Source organism: Rhinoraja longicauda, chromosome 37, assembly GCF_053455715.1.
Source record: "Rhinoraja longicauda isolate Sanriku21f chromosome 37, sRhiLon1.1, whole genome shotgun sequence".
In the NCBI taxonomy this organism is placed as follows: domain Eukaryota; kingdom Metazoa; phylum Chordata; class Chondrichthyes; order Rajiformes; family Arhynchobatidae; genus Rhinoraja; species Rhinoraja longicauda.
Window position 1 is genome coordinate 13,019,079 of NC_135989.1, and position 22,116 is coordinate 13,041,194.

Below are 22,116 nucleotides of genomic sequence, written 5' to 3' on the forward strand. Positions count from 1 at the left end.
TGTGTGTGCGTGTGTATGTGTGAGTGTGTGTGTGTGTGTGTGAGAGTGTGTGTATGTGTGCGTGTGTGAGTGTGTGTGTGTGTGTGAGAGAGTGTGTGTCTTTGTCCACGGTCTGCTGACTAACTCGCCTCAAGCCCTGCCCTCTAACTCTGCATGCCCCACACAGTGTCACTGGTGGTTAAAAAAACAGGAAGTAAAACCTTTATCTCTCTGGCTTCTTGCAATGACACACGCGCAGAGCCTTTGCAGTTGAGTGCTCCGTTTATACATATGCTGTAGAGAAATATAAATTACATACATACATATAAACCCTATTTATCCAGCCACGCTAAGCAGAGCGACTGTGTGCCCACACAGAAGTGATCAGACGGGGAAAAAAGGTATGTTTCAAATCACAACTTTGAGAATAACGTTTGACCATAACTTTGTAAAAAATAATACAGGGAGAATGAAGAAGTGTCTCGATCCGAAACGTCGCCTATGTATTTTCTCCACAGATAGACACAAAGTGCTGGAGTAACTCAGCGGGACAGGCAGCATCTCCGGAGAGAAGGGGTGGGTGAGGTTTTGGGTTGAGACCCTTCTTTGGGTCCCGACCCGAAACGTTTCTCCAGAGATACTGCCTGACCCGCTGAGTTACTCCAGCATTTTGTGTCAACCAGCATCTGCAGTTCAATCTTTCTTTCACGAGGATAAATGTTGTTTCTGTGGGTCTAAAGTGCTGTTTCTCAGAATGAGTTCAATGGAAAGGATCACTTAAATGTATGAGAGTATGTAATTCACTTAAATGTATGCAGAGTATGCAATTCTCGTGCTACTGACTTAGTTAACACTGCCAAGTAGTTGCCAGACTTTACTAACAAGGTATCACAAAATGCTGGAGTAACTCAGCGAGTCAGGCAGCATCTCAGAACAGAAGGAATGGGTGACAGTATATCCAGAGATACTGTCCGTCCTGCTGAGTTACTCCAGCATTTTGTGTCTACCTGAGAACTTAATTGTTTAATTGCTGGTGCGTAATCACAATTGAACAGTCTTAGCTCTTGAGATGAGGGGGGAAGTTTGTGGCTGTGTTTGAAAACAAGGTCGAGGGCACAATTGCTGGAGGAGGGTGGTTTTAACATGTCGGCTTTCACTGTCTTGCAGATGACCATCTCTAACCATTGGTACAGGTTGCCTTCTCTGATCGTTGCCTGTTTGGTGTCAAGCGTGACCTCTGACATTTCCTGCCATGATGACAATGGGCAGCCAGTCGATTGGTAAGCTGGGTCACTGGCCGTTCGAACCTGGAAGCTGTTCAACTAAACACTGGGTTGGGTTGGGTTGGGTTGAGTTTAGACTAGTTTATTGTCACGTGTACCGAGGTAGAGTGAAAAGCTTTTGTTGTGTGCTAACCTTTTTTCTGTCTTTCCTGGTAATTTTGTGTGGTCCTGGACTTGAAGCAATAAGCTGGATCTCTTTCCCAGGATCCAACTGTGTGTTTCCAGTATTTTATCTCTGTTTTTAACTCTGGATCAACTGTTCAATTTTCTGGAGACGATCCCAAAGCTAAATCAGTGTGCTACCACGCCCTCTGAAAAGGGGAAATATTAGATATGGCGGTGGATTGTACTTGCCAAGATTATGTAAGAGAATGATTATTAAAGATTATTCAAGATTATTTAAGAGACGGCAATTTCTGAGAATGGCCAAAAAGGGAATTATCTCAAACTACATCCCGGGATGGAAATCTCCAACACCAGAGCTGCAGCAATAAGGTTTAATGTGGATGTGGAGGGCAGGTTTTTTTACACAGAGTGTGGTGGGTTGTAAAGGGAATATTCCCTTTACTCATAGAAACATAGTAAATAGGTGCAGGAGTAGGCCATTCGGCCCTTCGAGCCAGCACCACCATTCAATATGATCATGGCTGCTTTCTCCCCATATCCCTTGATTCCGTTAGCCCGAAGAGCTATACCTAACTCTCTCTTGAATACATAAATGATGTGGTGTGTGATAGATCAGCCATGATTGCTTGGCAGTGTAGACTTGATGGGCTCTCTCTTGAATGCCTTTGCTGTTAATTTCTCTCACCCCATTCCTCCCACCCCTTCTCTACATTCAGGTTTATAGTTTACAAGTTGCCCAAAGATGTTGATGGCTCTGGTGTAAACTACATGTACATGGACCATGGGGCGGCTGGCTGGAGAACTGGGAGATACACAGTGAACAGCACACATGGAGCAGTGGGAGCAACATTGCAGCAACTCTATGGACAACCTACAGCTCAGGTAAATGAAGTGCATGCCTCTGTCCAGGAACTGCATAGAGGGGCGGGACGATTTCCTCCCACACTCAATACTAACAGGTTTGTAGGTTAATTGGCTTGGTAAATGTAAAAATTGTCCCTAGTGTGTGTAGGATAGTGTTAATATGCGGGGATCGCTGGTTAGCGTGGACCCGGTGGGCCAAAGGGCCTGTTTCCGTGCTGTAGCTCTGAACTAAACTACACATTGTGTCACGAGGAAAAAAATGCTGTAGTTACTTTGTATCTTCTAAACGCTTTGGGTTCTCTCAGAGTGTTTCCCAGTATACAATGTTAAGACCTTTAATAAACTAACTTGTTAGATAGACTCACCACCGATCTATGAGCTGTTTTATTTTGTGTCCGTGCCTATCTAAGTAAAGGCAAACACAGAGTCGAGATGGAGTAAAAAATTCCCTCCTGCACATATTAAGAGGATATTGTAGATTCTATTTACCAAAGTCTTAAGGGCGAATTAATGTTCTTACCTGAGCTGCACTATACGTAACTCCAGATTCACACGTTCACTCTCTGAAAAGGCCCGCCCTGCCATTCAGCACAGGGATAAATAAGGCTGTGTAATAAAGGCCTGTGATTCCATTTCCTGTGAACAAGTAAAGGAAACATTGTTCTTGATTGCAATGGTTATACTGTGAGTTAACCGTCAGCAGCTTCCTGGATGGAGTAGATACTGGGAGATACAGTATCCAGTAGATACTGGAGTAGATACTGAGTCAGAGAGTGGTGAAGGTGTGGAATTCTCTGCCTCAGAAGGCAGTGGAGGCCAGTTCGTTGGATGCTTTCAAGAGAGAGCTGGATAGAGCTCTTAAGGATAGCGGAGTGAGGGGGTATGGGGAGAAGGCAGGAACGGGGTACTGATTGAGAGTGATCAGCCATGATCGCATTGAATGGCGGTGCTGGCTCGAAGGGCTGAATGGCCTACTCCTGCACCTATTGTCTATTGTCTATTGTCTATTGGAGTAGATACTAGATACAGAACCTTGGGCGGTGAGAGCATGTATTGAGGGGGTTGTTCTGGCATGCTAGGCCCAACTGTTGAGCCTTTCCGAGGAGTCGTGGGCCTAACTCAACGAAACACCAATGAAGAGAGGTGCCCGCCCACTTGATAACCCCAATGATTTACGTGCATTTACATGTATATGATCAGTTTTTTAAAAGAGCTAGTTAACATGTAGGTAGCTGTTTTTTGGATGTGGAGTTTAGTTTTTCGTTTAGTTTAGAGATACAGCACGGAAACAGGCCCTTCGGCCCACCGAGTCCGCGCCGACCAGCGATCCCCGCACACTAACACTATCCTACACTTGGGACAATTTACACATACACCCAGCCAATTAACCTACAAACCTGTACGTCACTGGAGTGTAGGAGGAAACCGAAGATCTCGGGGAAAACCCACGCAGGGAGAACGTACAAACTCCGTACAGACAGCGCCCGTAGTTGGGATCGAACCCGGGTCTCCGGCGCTGCATTTGCTGTAAGGCAGCAACTCTACCTCTGCGCCACCGTGCCGCCATTAAATTATTTATTGTCCTTAGCATAAGTTGGTATATTCAGTTAGATAGTTAGATAATACTTTGGCTTGTGGGCTTGGTTTGGTCTTCTTAGTTGAGCGCTTATCCTGGAGTTGTAGCACGAATACTTTGTGTTTTAATTGATATTTACTCAGGAATGTCAGACAAAATGCACTTCAGTTGGCCAATGTAATCAAGGGCCATTTTCACCACCTTCTCCCTTCTCCTGCTTTGTAGACGCTATAAATGCTTGAAAGCATCCACCACCAGATTTAAGAAGAGCTTCTTCCTGCTTTTATCAGACTACTGAATGGTCCCTTCATCAGCTAGGGTGTAGTCTTGATCTTCCAACCTATCCCACTCCAGACCTCGCACTTTTTTCAAATCTGCACTTTCTCTGTAACTTTAACACGAGCGTCGCAATAGTATATTCTATACTCTCCGAAGGTATTTATTCACAAAATGCTGGAGCAACTCAGCAGGTCAGGCAGCATCTCGGGAGAGAAGGAATGGGCGATGTTTCGGACTACAGGCTCCAACAACGAAACGTCGCCCATTCCTTCTCTCCTGAGATGCTGCCTGACCTGCTGAGTTACTCCAGCATTTTGTGAATAAATACCTTCGATTTGTACCAGCATCTGCAGTTATTTTCTTACATTACATATTCTATCCTCTGGTATCTTTCTCTTTGCACCACCTCTGGTACTTATATATGGCTTGATTGTATTCATGTACAGTTTGATTTGACTGGAATAGCGTGCAAAACAAAAGCTTTTCACTGTAATGGTGTACGTAATGACCAATGATGACAATAATTAACCAATACCTGTACCAAATGCTACACTTCCAGAGGAGCTGAATGGCAGATGGCCAAAGTTAAAGAAAACCAAAAGACCCAGCAACTGGAAATATAAAACCAGAGAATACTTAATATACTCTGAGTCAGATGGCGTCTATGGAGATGGATGAAACGTGTATGAAGGAACTGCAGGTGCTAGTTTAAACCGAAAATAGACACAAAAAGCTGGAGTAACTTCTCGACCTGAAACGTCACCTATTCCGTTTCTGCAGAGATGCTGCCTGACCCGTTGAGTTACCCCAGCTTTTGCGTCAATCTTTGAAAAATAGAAACATAGAAAATAGGTGCAGGAGGAGGCCATTTGGCCCTTTGAGCCAGCACCGTCATTCATTGTGATCATGGCTGATCATCTACATTCAGTAACCCGTGCCTGCCTTCTCCCCATTTCCCTTGATTCCACTAGCCCCCAGAGCTCTATCTAACTCTCTTTTAAATTCATCCAATGAATTTGCCTCCGCTGCCCTCTGCGGCAGAGAATTCCACAAATTCACAACTCTCTGGGTGAAAAAGTTTCTTCTCACCTCAGTTTTAAATGGCCTCCCCTTTATTCTTAGACTGTGTCCCCTGGTTCTGGACTCCCCCCAACATTGAGATGGATGAAAAGTCGCATATATAAAACTAGCTGTGTTTCACTCTCTGCAGATGCTGCCTGAACTGCTGTGTGCTTCCAGCATTCTGATTTTATTTATGTCTGGAGCTGATAGTAGAATTAAGAGCAGTTGCTAGAAGAGGCATCAGAAGAGGAATGGCCATGGGTGCTGTCTGTACGGAGTTTGTACGTTCTCCCCGTGACCTGTGTGGGTTTTCTCCGGGATCTCCGGTTTCCTCCCACACTCCAAAGACGTGCAGGTTTGGAGGTTAATTGGCTTTGGTGTAATTGTAAATTGTCCCGAGTGTGTATAGGATAGTGTTAGTGTGCGGGGATCACTGGTCAGCGTGAACTCGGTGGGCCAAAAACCCGCGCGGGTCACGGGGAGAACGTACAAACTCCGTACAGACAGCACCCGTCGCCATTCCTCTTCTGATGGCTCTTCCAGTGTCCATTCCGATACCCATTAGAAACATAGAAACATAGAAAATAGGTGCAGGAGTAGGCCATTCAGCCCTTCGAGCCAATGAACTGGCCTCAACTACCTTCTGTGGCAGAGAATTCCACAGATTCACCACTCTCTGTGTGAAAAAAATCTTTCTCATCTCGGTCCTAAAAGCCTTCCCCCTTATCCTTAAACTGTGACCCCTTGTTCTGGACTTCCCCAACATCGGGAACAATCTTCCTGCATCTAGCCTGTCCAACCCCTTAAGAATTTTGTAAGTTTCTATAAGATCCCCCCTCAATCTTCTAAATTCCAGCGAGTACAAGCCGCGTTTATCCAGTCTTTCTTCATATGAAAGTCCTGCCATCCCAGGAATGAATCTGGTGAACCTTCTCTGTACTCCCTCTATGGCAAGAATGTCTTTCCTCAGATTAGGAGACCAAAACTGCACGCAATACTCCAGGTGTGGTCCCACCAATGCCCTGTACAACTGCAGCAGAACCTCCCTGCTCCTATACTCAAATCCCCTCGCTATGAATGCCAACATACCATTCGCTTTCTTCACTGCCTGCTGCACCTGCACGCCTACTTTCAATGACTGGTGTACCACGACACCCAGGTCTCGTTGCATCTCCCCTTCTCCTAATCGGCCACCATTCAGATAATTCAGATAATTGAGATAATTGTCTTGCTTTTGCAGAGTAACGATGTGGCGTATGTGCTCTACAATGACCAGAGCGTGATCGGATCGAGCTCTCTCGGTGGCCACACGAAAGGTGAAACGTAGAACTTTTCTGCACGGGTTCAGGCCCTTCGGCCCACAACGTCTGTGCCGAACGCAATGCCCAGTTCAACTCTTCTGCCTGTACATGATCCTCGTCCCTCTACTCCCTGCACTTCCATATGCTTTTCTAAAAGCCTTTTAAACACCTCTACTGTATCTGCCTCCACCTCCACCTCTGAATGAATGAATAGTATTTTTAGTTTAGAGATACAGCGCGGTAACAGGCCCTTCGGCCCACCGAGTCCGCGCCGACCAGCGATCCCCGCACATTAACACTATCCTACACACACTACATTTGCCCAGCCAATTAACCTACGAACCTGCACGTCTTTGGAGTGTGGGAGGAAACCGAAGATCTCGGAGAAAACCCACGCAGGTCACGGGGAGAACGTACAAACTCCGTGCAGACGGCGCCCGTAGTCGGGATGGAACCCGGGTCTCCGGCGCTGCATTCGCTGTAAGGCAGCAACTCTACCGCTGCGCCACCGTGACCGCCCAATGAACTCTTTAATTAAGTAATGAATGAAGTAATTAATTAATTGATGATGCTTTATTATCACACATGACGCGCCACAGTGAGATTCTTTGTTGTGCATGCCCAAGGTATGCAAAGAGTCGCTAACCAAGTTACAAAGTGTTCCATTTAGTCCCCAATGGTCCCCCTTTCTTCTCACCACCCCCCCCAAATAAAATTTGTCCCGCACATCTCCGTTAAACTTTCCACCTCTCACCATGTAGCTATGCCCTCTAGTGTTGGACATTTCCACCCTGGGGGAAAAAAAGGTTCTGACTGTCTACCCTATCTGTGCCCCTCATACTTTTAGACGCTTCTATCAAGTCTCCCCTGAACCTCAGATATTTCAGAGAAAACAATCCAAGACCATCCAGCCTCTCCCTGTAGCTGAAACCCTCTAATCAAGGCAGCACGTTGGGGAAACCTCCTCTGCATTCTCTCCGATCCCTCCCACATCTTTCCGGTATTGGGGTGACCAGAGTTGCATGCAAGACTCCAAATGCGGCCTAACCCAAGTCCTATAGACTTTAGTGTAGTTTGGAGATGCAGCGCGGAAACAGGCCCTTCGGCCCACCGGGTTCACCCTGACCAGCGTTCCCCGCACATTAACACTATCCAATGCACACTAGGGACAATTTACAATGATACCAAAGCCAATTAACCCATAAACCTGCACGTCTTTGGAGTGAAGGAGATCCCGGAGAAAACCCATGCTGGTCAACATAGAAACATAGAAAATAGGTGCAGGAGTAGGCCATTTGGCTCTTCGAGCCAGCACCGCCATTCAATATGATCATGGCTGATCATCCAACTCAGTATCCCGTACCTGCCTTCTCTCCATACCCCCTGACCCCTTTAGCCACAAGGGCCACATCAGGTCAAGGGGAGAACGTACAAACTCCGTACAGACGGCACCCGTAGTCAGGATGGAACCCGGGTCTCTGGCGCTGTAAGGCAGCAACTCTACCGCTGTGCCACCCTGCATCTACAAAGACTCCCTCTTTGTACGTTCTCCCCGTGACCTGCGTGGGTTTTCTCCGAGATCTTCGGTTTCCTCCCACACTCCAAAGACGTACAGGTATGTAGGTTAATTGACTGGGTCAATGTAAAAATTGTCCCTAGTGGGTGTAGGATAGTGTTAATGTGCGGGGATCGCTGGGCGGCGCGGACTCGATGGGCCGAAGGGCCTGTTTCCACGCTGTATCTCTAAATCTAAATCTAAAATCTCTCTTGTTCCAAACTTGCTTCTCCTTCCAAGAAAGAGCTTGTTAGTCCAGCAACCTTGTATAAAATAGGATATTGCACTGGTGTTATAATGGGCATAATTGGAATCCAACTGAGGGTATGCAAAATGCTATATCAATGCAAACAATTGCTACAACTCAGTGTATTACGGTTAGGGTTTATTGATCATTGTCTGTTTTTTTTTTCTCATAAACCCAGGAGTTGTACTTTTGGATCGGACACAAGGCTTCTGGTTAGTTCACAGTACGCCACACTTTCCACCAACAACTCAAGGAAGTTATCAGTGGCCATCCAGTGGAAGAAGAAATGGCCAGTCCTTCCTCTGTGTAACATACCCGTACTCTCAATTCCAGGAAATTGGTAAGGTGCTTTCTCAAAAGGTGCTTCTTCAGCGCTTGAGACAGCATTGGGTCGTAAACAGGCGTCTGCGTCTGAAGTTTACTAGACTGATTGGAGTACTCTTCCTCCAACAGTGTGGCCCGCTGCCTCTCTACATCGGGGGGCTGGGGTGGAGGGTACAGCACCGAGGAGTCCCCTGTAACCTGTTTCTCTCGGGGTTCACAGGCTCGCCAGCCATCTGCCATTTTTGCAGGCTGGAGGAGTCTGTACCACGTGTACATGGAGTGTGTGAGTCTGTGTACCACATGTACATGGAGTGTGTGAGTCTGTGTACCACGTGTACATGGAGTGTGTGAGTGTATACCACATGTACATGGAGTGTGTGTGTGTATACCACGTGTTCATGGAGTGTGTGAGTGTTCCACGTGTACATGGAGTGTGAGTCTGTGTACCACGTGTACATGGAGTGTGTGAGTCTGTGTTCCACGTGTACATGGAGTGTGTGAGTGTATACCACATGTACATGGAGTGTGAGTCTGTGTACCACGTGTGCACGAAGTGTGGGTCTGTGTACCACATGTACATGGAGTGTGTGAGTCTGTGTACCACGTGTACATGGAGCGTGTGAGTCTGTGTACCATGTGTACACGGACCATGTGAGTCTGTGTTCCATGTGTACATGGAGTGTGTGAGTCTGTGTTCCACGTGTACATGGAGCGTGTGAGTCTGTGTTCCACATATACACGGAGCGTGTGAGTCTGTGTTCCACGTGTACATGGAGTGTGTGAGTCTGTGTACCATGTGTACATGGAGTGTGTGAGTCTGTGTACCACGTGTACATGGAGTGTGTGAGTCTGTATAGCACGTGTACATGGAGTGTGTGAGTCTGCGTTCCACGTGTACATGGAGTGTGTGAGTCTGTGTTCCACGTGTACATGGAGTGTGTGAGTCTGTATACCACGTGTACATGGAGCGTGTGAGTCTGTGTTCCACATATACACGGAGCGTGTGAGTCTGTGTTCCACGTGTACATGGAGTGTGTGAGTCTGCGTTCCACGTGTACATGGAGTGTGTGCGGTTGCGGCCCCTGTTCCAATATCTGAAGGGGCTGCTCCTTGCCATCTGGCTGCACTTCACACCCACCTCCCTCATCTTTGGACACCCCTGTGCGTAGGGGAGAGGGTGGGGCCGAAGATCAAAGATACTAGAGGAGCAAGATAGACCACTCGACCCTAAAAACCTGTAGTATGTCACGACGCCATTTTAGTAGGCAGAAACATTTAGAAAGAAAAATAACAAATCTGTGAATTGATAGATGAGATATATTCTGCATTTTAATGGTATCATCACACATACTGTTCCCCCAAAACACTGATTACACTGCGAGAGGCAGAGCGAACGGCGGGTTTTGCTTACTAAAATGGCGGCCGTTCTGCTCCTTTGCGTACTACACTTCAGTATAGGCGATTTCGACGGAGTGGTCCATCTTGTTCCTCTAGTATCTTTGCGGAAGATGTCCTGGTCGGGTTGCTCCTGGGCCTGGCCAAGCTGGCCATCCGCGACTCACGGCGCCAGGCGGAAGAGGGCTCTGCCCAAGCCGGCTGCCTGCCCGTTTCCTGGGGTTACGTCCGCGCCCGGGTGGGGTTAGAGAGGGACTACGCGCTGTCCACGGGCACCCTGGGGGATTTGTGGGACCTCTGGGCACCTCGGAGGTATAATAATAGTGTAAGAAAATAACTGCAGATGCTGGTACAAATCAAAGGTATTTATTCACAAAATGCTGGAGCAACTCAGCAGGTCAGGCAGCATCTCGGGAGAGAAGGAATGGGTGACGTTTCGGGTCGAGACCCACCTTCAGACTGATGTCAGGGGGCAGGACAAAGGCCTCTAAGGATGGCGAAATAGCAATTTGAGAATATTTGTTTTGCTTGTATTGTGGTGGTGGGTTTGTTTTGAATAATTCAGTATTGTACATATTGTAAATAAGTGAATCAATTATTTTTGGTTAAAAAAAACAGTGCGGCACTCCCTCAGCACAGCCCCTCTGACAGTGTGGCACTCCCTCAGTACTCCCCCCACCCCCACAGTGTGGCACTCCCTCAGTACAGCCCCTCTGACAGTGTGGCACTCCCTCAGTACAGCCCCCCCCCCCCCACAGTGCGGCACTCCCTCAGCACAGCCCCTCTGACAGTGTGGCACTCCCTCAGTAACCCCCCCCCCCCCCCCCCCACCCCCACAGTGTGGCACTCCCTCAGCACAGCCCCTCTGACAGTGTGGCACTCCCTCAGTACTCCCCCCCCCACCCCCACAGTGTGGCACTCCCTCAGTACTCCCCCCCCCCACCCCCACAGTGTGGCACTCCCTCAGTACAGCCCCTCTGACAGTGTGGCACTCCCTCAGTACTCCCCCCCCCCCACCCCCACAGTGTGGCACTCCCTCAGTACAGCCCCTCTGACAGTGTGGCACTCCCTCAGTACTCCCCCCCCCCCCCCCCCCACAGTGCGGCACTCCCTCAGTATTGCCTCTCTCACAGTGTGGCACTCCCTCAGTACTGCCCCCCCCCCCCACACAGTGTGGCACTCCCTCAGTACTGCCCCCCTGACAGTGTGGCACTCCCTCAGCACTGCCCCTCCCCCACAGTGCAGCACCTCCCTCTGTACTGCCCCCCCCCCCACAGTGCAGCCCCTCCCTCAGTACTGCCCCCCCCCCCACAGTGCGGCACTCCCTCAGTACTGCTCCCCCCCCCCCCCCCACAGTGCGGCACTCCCTCAGTACTGCTCCCCCCCCCCCCCCCCCACAGTGTGGCACTCCCTCAGCACTGCACCCAGTCTCCTGCCTTCTCCCCATAACCCCTGACACCCTTACCAATCACGAATCTGTCAATCTCCACCTTTTGACGGCACTGGGCCTGTATTCGCTGGAGTTTAACCTTGTTGAAACCTACCGAATAGTGAAAGACCTGGATAGAGTGGATATGGAGAGGATGTTTGCACTGGTAGGCATGGTGGCGCAGTGGTCGAGCTTCTGCCTTAGCGCTAGAGACCCAGGTTCAATCCTGACTCCGGGTGCTATCTGTACGTTCTCCCAGTGACCTGTGCTGGTTTTCTCCGGTAGCTCCGGTTTCCTCCCACACTCCAAAGGCATATGGGTTTGCAGGTGGATTGGCTTGGTATCATTGTAAATTGTCCCTAGTGTGTGCAGAATAGTGCTGGTGTTCAGGGATCCTGGTCGGTGCGCCAAAATGGCATTAGCAAATTTGCAGATGATACTAAGCTGGGGGGTAGTGTGAATTGTGAGGAAGATGCAATAAGGCTGCAGGGTGACTTGGACAGGTTGTGTGAATGGGCGGATACATGGCAGATGCAGTTTAATGTAGATAAGTGTGAGGTTATTCACTTTGGAAGTAAGAATAGAAAGGCAGATTATTATCTGAATGGTGTCAAGTTAGGAAGAGGGGATGTTCAACGAGATCTGGGTGTCCTAGTGCATCAGTCACTGAAAGGATGCATGCAGGTACAGCAGGCAGTGAAGAAAGCCAATGGAATGTTGGCCTTCGTAACAAGTGGAGTTGAGTATAGGAGCAAAGAGGTCCTTCTACAGTTGTACCGGGCCCTGGTGAGACCGCACCTGGAGTACTGTGTGCAGTTTTGGTCTCCAAATTTGAGGAAGGATATTCTTGCTATTGAGGGCGTGCAGCGTAGGTTCACTAGGTTAATTCCCGGAATGGCGGGACTGTCGTATGTTGAAAGGCTGGAGCAATTAGGCTTGTATACACTGGAATTTAGAAGGATGAGGGGGGATCTTATTGAAACATATAAGATAATTAGGGGATTGGACACATTAGAGGCAGGAAACATGTTCCCAATGTTGGGGGAGTCCAGAACAAGGGGCCACAGTTTAAGAATAAGGGGTAGGCCATTTAGAACGGAGATGAGGAAGAACTTTTTCAGTCAGAGAGTGGTGAAGGTGTGGAATTCTCTGCCTCAGAAGGCAGTGGAGGCCAGTTCGTTGGATGCTTTCAAGAGAGAGCTGGATAGAGCTCTTAAGGATAGCGGAGTGAGGGGGTATGGGGAGAAGGCAGGAACGGGGTACTGATTGAGAGTGATCAGCCATGATCGCATTGAATGGCGGTGCTGGCTCGAAGGGCTGAATGGCCTACTCCTGCACCTATTGTCTATTGTCTATTGTTTCTGCGCTGTATTGCTAAAACCGAAAAACGAAACTGAGTTTAAAAAAAATATTAATTGAGTTAGATAGAGCTCTTAAAGATAGCGGAGTGAGTTAGATAGAGCTCTTAAAGATAGGGGAGTGAGTTAGATAGAGCTCTTAAAGATAGCAGAGTGAGTTAGATAGAGCTCTTAAAGATAGCGGAGTGAGTTAGATAGAGATCTTCAATGTCGGGAGCCCCGACCATCCCGATGTGGCAACTCCAACAGCCTGACCGCGGGAGAAGACGGCAGGGGAAGAGAAAAAGACATTCTGGCCTTCCATCACAATGAGGAGATGACTGGAGGAGACTCACTGTGATGGATGTTTCTTTTGCTTGGTGTTGGTTTATGATTGTATGTGTTATTGCATATTTTTATTGCTTATTTTTATTGGTCTTCTTGTTGAACTGCGGGTAATTTTTCATTTCACTGCACATTTATGTGTATGTGACAAATAAATTGACTATTGACTAAAGATAGTGGAGTCAAGGGACATGGGGAGAAGGCAGGAACGGGGTACTGATTGAGAATGATCAGCCATGATCACATTGAATGGTGGTGCTGGCTCGAAGGGCCGAATGGCCTACTCCTGCACCCGTGGTCTATTGTCTATTGACTAAACTATGATGAAAAGTTCCTTAACATTCCCCCCAAACATTGTTCCCTTGCAGGCACTCAGTTAATATACAACAACCCTCGCGTCTATGACCATTCCATCCCTCCCTCCTTTGCTAAGGATCTACCAGATCTCCAGCGAGCAGCGGCCGGTGAACACAAGAAAACCCCTCCATGGAACCGAAAGGTGGTCCTATCTTCGGCTGCCGGGAAGCAATTCACCAGCTTTGCAAAATACAAGAATTTTGGAGCAGGTGGAGTATTCTCTCAATTGTCACTTGTGGCTCACTTTGGCTGTTGACGGTTCGATTGTTATTTAAGAAATGCTGGAGTAACGCTGCAGGACAGGCAGCATCTCTGGAGAGAAGGAATGGGTGACGTTTTGGGTCGAGACCCTACATCTGAAGAAACGTCACCCATTCCCTCTCTCCAGAGATGCTGCCTGTCCCGCTGAGTTACTCCAGCATTTTGTGCCTATCTTCAATTTAAACCAGCATCTGCAGTTCTTTCCTACACACCGATTGTAATTTAGTTTAATTTAGTGATACAGATTTAGATTTAGAGATACAGCGCAGAAACAGGCCCTTCGGCCCACCGGGTCCGCACCGCCCAGCGATCCCCGCACATTAACACTATCCTACACCCACTAGGGACAATTTTTACATTTGGCCAGCCAATTAACCTACAAACCTGTACATCTTTGGAGTGTGGGAGGAAACCGAAGATCTCGGAGAAAACCCACACAGGTCACGGGGAGAACGTACAAACTCCGTACAGACAGCACCCGTTGTCAGGATCGAACCTGAGTCATATCATATCATATCATATATCTACAGCCGGAAACAGGCCTTTTCGGCCCTCCAAGTCCATGCCGCCCAGCGATCCCCGCACATTAACACTATCCTACACCCACTAGGGACAATTTTTACATTTACCCAGCCAATTAACCTACATACCTGTACGTCTTTGGAGTGTGGGAGGAAACCGAAGATCTCGGAGAAAACCCACGCAGGTCACGGGGAGAACGTACAAACTCCTTACAGTGCAGCACCCGTAGTCAGGATCGAACCTGTGTCTCCGGCGCTGCATTCGCTGTCAGGCAGCAACTCTACCGCTGTGCGGATACAGTGTGGAAGCTGGCCATTTGGCCCACCAAGTCTGCACTGACCAATGATCCCCGCACATTAACATTATCCTACACACACTAGTGACAGTTTACATTTACACCAAGCTAATTAACCTACAAACCTGTACGTCTTTGGAGTGTGGGAGGAAACCGAAGATCTTGGAAAAAACCCACGCAGGTCACGGGGAGAACGTACAAACTCCGTACAGATGGCGCCCGTAGTCAGGATCGAACCCGGGTCTCTGGCGCTGTAGGGCAGTAGTTCTACCGCTGTGCTACCCATGTACCATGTTTTGTCTTTCCGCTGACAGGTTAGCACACGACAAAAGCATCTTACTGCACCTCGGTACTCGTGACAATAAACTAAACTCAACTTCCCATCTATGTCTTTGTCCGATGAGGGACAATGAAGCAGATTGGCCTTGGACTCTCGGCAGTACAGAGAATGAGGGGTGTCTTAATGAAGCGGATAAGAATTGACAAGATAGACGCTGTGAGAACATGTCTCCTGGCAGGAGATGAAGAAACAAGGAGGAAGGACCTCAGGAAAAAATCTTGCTTATTTCAGATTAGTTTAGGATGGATACAGCATGGAAAGAGGCCCTTTGGCCCACTAAGGCCATGCTGACCATCGATCAGTCTATCAGCTCCATAGTATCTTACTTTATCCTCCACTCCCTGCACATATTAGGGAAAGCCTAATACAGAGGCCAATTAACCTACAAACCCACACGTTTAGGATGTGACGGAGTTGAAGAGGAAGGTTATGCATCTTTGGAATCATGGATGCCAAGGATATTTTGGATATTCAAGGCTGAGATTAATGGATTTTTTGTACAAGGGTTGTGGGGTCCTGCAGTAAAGTGGAGCTGAGAGCAGTGACCAGGTCAGTCATTATGTTATTGATTAGCAGAGCAGGCTCCAGGAACTGTGTAAGCTAATTGTTATCTAACTCTAATTAAGAAACAGTTAGACAGGTACATGCATAGGACAGGTTTGGAAGGATATGGATGAAACACGGGCAGGTGGGACTAGTATAGCTGGGACATGTTGGCCAGTGTGGGCAAGTTGGGCCGAAGGGCCTGTTTCCACACTGTATCACTCTGTGACTCTAGTATAGCTGGGATTTGTTGGCCGGTGTGGGCAAGTTGGGCCAAAGGGCCTGTTTCCACACTGTATCACTCTATGACTCTAGTGTAGCTGGGACATGTTGGCCGGTGTGGGCAAGTTGGGCCGAAGGGCCTGTTTCCACACTGTATCACTCTGTGACTCTAGTGTAGCTGGGACATGTTGGCCGGTGTGGGCAAGTTGGGCCGAAGGGCCAGTTTCCACTCTGTATCACTCTGTGACTCTAACTCCTAATGTTCTGCAGATCTGTACACTGACTGGGTGGCAGGGGTCTTCCAGAGCGACCTGTTTGTGCAGTCGTGGCTGAACTGTCGGAACCCTCTCCCCTCTAACTGCTCGGGGCAGTTCTCAGTGTACAACGTGGAGGGTATTCAGTTCCCCACGGGCGCAGCCTTCACCACTCACGTGGACCACTCGAAGTGGTGCGTGACGAGGCCCGGAGGAGGCAGCAGCTGGACCTGCATCGGCGACATCAACCGAGACCAGGCGCAGGAGGAGAGGGGCGGTGGGACCGTCTGCAACGATGACCCAGCGGTCTGGGAAGCCTTCTCCACCCTCGTGGTGTCCTGTCAGTTCTGCAAGTGCACTTGCAGTGGGAATGTCTGACGGCAGTGCCTGGGGCAATGTGCGTCCATCTTTGCTTTGGTGTCCGTGTGCAAGAAACCTTGGGGGACGTTAGCACCCACAGAGTTGGTGCGTTGGTGTTCACTGTTGTTGCTGGTGTGTTGGTGTCCTGTCCTGTGAGACGGGATTGGGCTTCGGATATGAAGTATAGTCGGGTCTTGACCCGAAACGTCACCCGTTCCTTCTCTCCAGAGATCCTGCCTGTCCCACTGAGTTACTCCAGCATTTTGTGTCTATCTAGGGCTTCTGATAGCCGATCGGGTCAAGAGTTTTCACTCTGATCTCAGATGAGGCATTGATGTCCTCAAGCAGATGTATAACACCCACTTTGAAGAAGTTCATAAGCGATAGGAACAGAATTAGGCCATTCGGCCCATCAAGCCTACTCTGCCATTCAATCATAGTTTATCTATCTTTCTCTCTCAACCCTAATCTCCTGCCTTCTCCCCATAACCCATGACACCCATACTGATCAAGAATCTGTCTATCTCTGCCTTAAAAATATCCATTGACTTGGCCACCACAGCCGCATGTGGCAATGAATTCCACAGATTCACCACCGTCTGACCAAAAAGAAATTCCTCCTCATCTCCATCCTGGAGGAACGTCCTTTAATTCTGAGGCTGTGCCCTCTGGTCCTAGACTCTCCCACTAGTGGAAACATCCTCTCCATATCCACTCTATCCAGGTCTTTCACTATTCAGAGGAAGAGTCTACTAAAGCATCCCATCCAATGTTATCCTTCCAACAACATTACTATAGCAGATCAGGTCCTCATGATCACATCAAGAGTCAAGAATCAAGAGTGTTGGATTGTTATATGTACCGACAACAGAACAACAAAATTCTTACTTGAAGCAGCATAACAGATCTATAAACATAATACTCGTAGATAACGTGTAATAAACAAAATATCACTAAACTGAAACCTCTATATTAGTGGAAAAAAGGTTAAAGTCCTCAGTGCAATCAAAGACAGTTAACAGTTCATCGTTTAGACAATAGGTGCAGGAGTAGGCCATTCAGCCCTTCGAGCCAGCACCGCCATTCAATGTGATCATGGCTGATCATCCACAATCAGTACCCCGTTCCTGCCCTCTCCCCATACCTGCTGACTCCGCTATCATTATGCTTTCTCTGCACATCCCTTGATTCCTTTAGCCCTAAGAGCTCTATCTAACTCTCTCTTGAAAGCATCCAGAGAATTGGCCTCCACTGCCTTCTGAGGCAGAGAATTCCACAGATTTACAACTCACTGAGTGAAAAAGTTTTTCCTCATTATTTAGTGTTGTGTGGTGAGACACAGTGGTGCAGCGGTAGAGTTGCTGCTCCTACAACACCAGAGACACGGGTTCGATCCCGACTAAGGGGGCTGTCTGTACAGAGTTTGTACCTTCTCCCCGTGACCACGTGGGTTTTCTCCGGGTGTTCCGGCTTCCTACCACATTCTAGTCAATCAAATTTCTTGATTGGCATTGTAACACCACGAAATTCAGGCGCACTGCCTGAGATGAGCTCAAATGTCCAAGATAAAAAATAACAATAAAATAACAGTAAAAGTGTGAGGAAAATAAAAACTGTTCATACTCTCCGTGCGCACACTGTGACCCACAGATTCACGCACGCATACACATTATGCCTACATATGCACCCTTATCAGAATATAAGATATTGCACAGAATAGTATTATAAAAATAAATATTATAAATGAATATATCAGTATTGCACAGAGGTTGTTATTGTACAGTATAAATATTGTCTATGGGGGGGGTGTGCTTTCAGTGCAGGGTTCAATATGGTGATGGCTTTAGGGTAGAAACATTTTGTTAGTTCTAAAGACTACAGGTTTGTAGGTTAATTGTCATCGGTAAATCTGTAAATTGTCCCTAGTGTGCAGGACTAGTGCTAATGTACAGGGACCGCTGGTCGGCATGGACTCGGTGGGCCGAACTCAGTCCATGTCCGAGATCCCCGATCTCCCCTCACCCCTGCAACTACCTGAAACTGAACAAAACTGTTTACAGTGCAATATAAAGTAACTGTAGACGCTGGCAATGATTGACACAAAAGGCTGGAGTAACTCAACAGGTCAGACAGCATCTCTGGAGAACATGGATAGATGACGTTTTGGATTAGGACCCTTCTTCAGATTTACAACCTCTGCCATATTTTCTTTGGATTTCAGTTTTCGATCGAATATTTGCATTATATCCAAGATCTCCTATTTCACATCCATAATATTTTTTTTAGTTTAGTTTAGAGATACACTGCGGAAACAGGCCTTTTGGCCCACCGAGTCCGTGCCGACCAGCGATTCCTGCGCATTAACACTATCCTACACACACTAGGGACAATTTTTACATTTACCAAGCCAATTAGCCTACAAACCTGTACGTCTTTGGAGTGTGGGAGGAAACCGAAGATCTCAGAGAAAACCCACGCAGGTCACGGGGAGAACGTACAAACTCCGTACAGACAGCACCCGTAGTCGGGATCGAACCCGGGTCTCCGGCGCTGCATTCGCTGTAAGGCAGCAACTCTACTGCTGCGCCACCGTGACCGCCCGAATATCTCCTCACTGCGCTCCTGCCTCAGCTCATCTTTGCTCCACCCTCCTCACTGCTGTTTACGCTGTCTCCAGACCTGACTATTCCAACATAGTCCTGCACTCCTATCCTCACTCTACTCCCTGTAAAACTTGAAGGTATTTATTTACAAAATGCTGGAGTAACTCAGCAGGTCAGGCAGCATTTTTCCCCTGTAAACTCCTCCTCCCCTGTAAACTTGAGGTCATCCAACTGCTGGTGCCAACATCCTAACCAGCGCTGTCCCAAAACCTCGCCTATTCCTTTACTCCAGAGATGCTGCCTGACCCGCTGAGTTAGTCCAGCTTTTTGTGTCTATCTCCCACTCATCAATCTCCTTTGTACTGTTTACTTGCAAAGCCTCTCTGTTAAGCATCACCCACATTTTTAAATTGCTTCCTTTATTTCTGTAGTTTTACTCAAGTTTTCGAGGTCCTACAAACCTCGTGAAATTGCCAAGTTCCTCAATTCTGCCCGCATTCCCGTCTCTAAATGTATCCAATCCACCATCTGTTGCCAAGGTCTTGGGCATAGAATTATCTACCCTGAACCTCCCCCATTTAAAAGATTCCTTAGAATTACTTCTTTGTCTAAGCTTAGAATCGCAAGCTCCAAGATCTCAGTAAAGTATCATTTTTTGTTCCATCATGTTTCTGTGATGGGCCGTGGGACGTTCTCCCAATGGTAAACTTGTTATACCAATGGAAACTTCTATTGTTTCACTTGGTTGATATGCTGCCTACAACTGTAAAGGTATTAGAAAACAAAATGTGTAGGAAGGAACTGCAGATGCTGGTTCATACCGAAGATAGACATAAAAAGCTGGAGTAACTCAGCGGGTCAGGCAGCATCTCCGGAGAAAAGGAATAGGTGACGTTTTGAGTCGAGACCCTTCGTCAGACTGAGAGAAACAAAATGTCCGTTGCAAGAACTTAACACGAAAATGCCAGTATTGTCCAACAACAGAAATGTGGAACAGGTTAACACATAGCCCCTCTTGTCCTCATCCCTTGCAATAATTACTCACCTTGCTCTGTGTTGGTCAATAGTTCCCAGCTGAATTATCCACCGTGGCAGTTCTTTGTTTCTTGTGGAGCTGGTTTCATGCACTGTACTCCCACACCAGATTGGTGCCCTTGGTATTCCTGACTACAGACTTTGTAGCATTTAATATCTTTGTCTGAATTATCAGTAAATTGTAACTGTAACTAAATAAACTCTGTTTTTTTTAACCCAGGACTTGCCCTGTTGTTGATTTCACATGGTTTTATACTGCATATACATTGAATATCACTTGTATTGGGGCTTCAAGCCATGATACCTAATGCTTTTCAAACACACATGTGAAAAGAGGTTTGCAGCCACACATAATTAGACACAGAGAACATAGAGAAGTAGCATAGAAAGAGGTCATTAAGTGTGTGCTGAGCCTCAAGCACCCATTCACTCAGATTTTATGGTAATCCCATTTTATTCTCTCCAAATTATCTTGGTATATCTTATATGGTGCAGGAGTAGGCCATTCGGCCCTTCGAGCCAGCACCGCCATTTACCATGATCATGGTTGATCATCCACAATCAGTACCCCGTTCCTGCCTTCTCCCCATATCCCTTGACTCCGCTATCATTAAGAGGTCTATCTAACTCTCTCTTGAAAGCATCCAGTGAATTGGCCTCCACTGCCATCTGAGGCAGAGAGTTCCACAGCTTCACAACTCTGAGTGAAAAAGTTCTTCCTCATCTCCGTTCTAAATGGCCTACCCCTTATTCTTAAACTGTGGCCCCTGGTTCGGGACTCCCCCAACATCGGGAAATGTCATCTTCTAGGTGACATTTTGGTTCGAGACCCTTCAGACTAAATGTCTGGTTTACATGTGGCACCACTTTCAGGGAGCATCACATCCTGATGTCAAAGACTTCAGAGAATTTCATTGATCTATCTGGGACATACGACAATAAAACACTCTTGACTCCAAGTCGACTTGATCCATGTGTACGAAGGAACTACAGATACTGGTTTAAATTGAAGATCGACACAAAATGCTGGAGTAACTCAGTGGGACAGGTACCATCTCTGGAGAAAAGGAATGGGTGACGTTTTGGGTCGAGACTCTTCTTAAAGACTAATGTCAGGGGAGTGGAAGGTACATACATAGATAAGGAAGTGTATAGATAAGGAAGTGTAAGGTGTGTAAACAGGACAAAGGGAATGATGTTCAAGGAAAATGCAGAGTAAATCATTGTTAGTTAACAATGACCCATCTCATGTCTTGGCAAAGAGGTTCCTCCAGTCCCTCCATTCCTCGTTCTCCAGTCCCTCAGGTCCTCACTTCCTCCAGTCCTCTAATCCTCAGTTCTCCAATCCCTCCAACCCTCAGTTCTCCAGTCCTCCAACCCCCAGTTCTCCAGTCCCTCCAACCCTCAGTCCTCCAGTCCTCCAATCCTCAGTTCCTCCAGTCCTCCAACCCTCAGTTCCTCCAGTCCTCCAACCCTCAGTTCTCCAGTCCCTCCAACCCTCAGTTCTCCAGTCCCTCCAACACTCAGTTCTCCAGTCCTCCAACCCTCAGTTCTCCACTCCCTCCAATCCTCAGTTCTCCAGTCCCTCCAATCCTCAGTTCTCCAGTCCCTCCATTCCACATTCTCCAGTCCCTCTAATCCTCAGTTCTCCAGGTCCTCACTTCCTCCAGTTCCTCCACTGCTCCAATCCTCAGTTCTCCAGTCCCTCCAATCCTCAGTTCTCCAGTCCCTCCATTCCACATTCTCCAGTCCCTCTAATCCTCAGTTCTCCAGGTCCTCACTTCCTCCAGTTCCTCCACTGCTCCAATCCTCAGTTCTCCAGTCCCTCCAATCCTCAGTTCTCCAGTCCCTCCATTCCACATTCTCCAGTCCCTCTAATCCTCAGTTCTCCAGGTCCTCACTTCCTCCAGTTCCTCCACTGCTCCAATCCTCAGTTCCTCCAGTCCTCCAATCCTCAGTTCTCCAGTCCCTCCAATCCTCAGTTCCTCCAGTCCTCCAATCCTCAGTTCCTCCAGTCCTCCAATCCTCAGTTCTCCAGTCCCTCCAATCCTCAGTTCCTCCAGGTGTCTCCAATCTTAATCTCCAGTGTCTCCAGTGCTTAGTCTCCAGTGCTTGGCCTCCAGGTCCCTCCAGGGGTCGCTGCAGCTGCCCCTTGGACAAAACCCATTGAGAAGCTTGCTGTCGCCCGTGACTGATGCGCGGCCTGTCCAATGGCAAGCGGG

General features: G+C 47.9%; 1 protein-coding gene across 1 annotated transcript; it reads left to right on the forward strand.

Annotated features, from left to right (window-relative positions):
* The first annotated feature begins 202 nt into the window (after window positions 1–202).
* LOC144610660 (deoxyribonuclease-2-alpha-like) lies at window positions 203–20,110 on the forward strand. The gene is made up of 7 exons (XM_078429529.1): window positions 203–380; window positions 1,147–1,259; window positions 2,105–2,270; window positions 6,410–6,485; window positions 8,451–8,612; window positions 13,471–13,668; window positions 15,913–20,110. Exons 2-7 carry the CDS (start codon window positions 1,147–1,149, stop codon window positions 16,272–16,274), a joined length of 1,077 nt encoding a protein of 358 aa, XP_078285655.1. The 5' UTR covers window positions 203–380; the 3' UTR covers window positions 16,275–20,110.
* Window positions 20,111–22,116: the final 2,006 nt, after the last annotated feature.

What these genes read in the sequence shown, in the direction of transcription:
- LOC144610660 (XM_078429529.1), top strand. Translation starts at nt 1,147, where the DNA reads ATGACCATCTCTAACCATTGGTACAGGTTGCCTTCTCTGATCGTTGCC. An exon ending in AATGGGCAGCCAGTCGATTG is followed by an intron (nt 1,260 to 2,104) that starts GTAAGCTGGGTC and finishes CTCTACATTCAG; the next exon opens with GTTTATAGTTTACAAGTTGC. An exon ending in CTCTCAATTCCAGGAAATTG is followed by an intron (nt 8,613 to 13,470) that starts GTAAGGTGCTTT and finishes GTTCCCTTGCAG; the next exon opens with GCACTCAGTTAATATACAAC.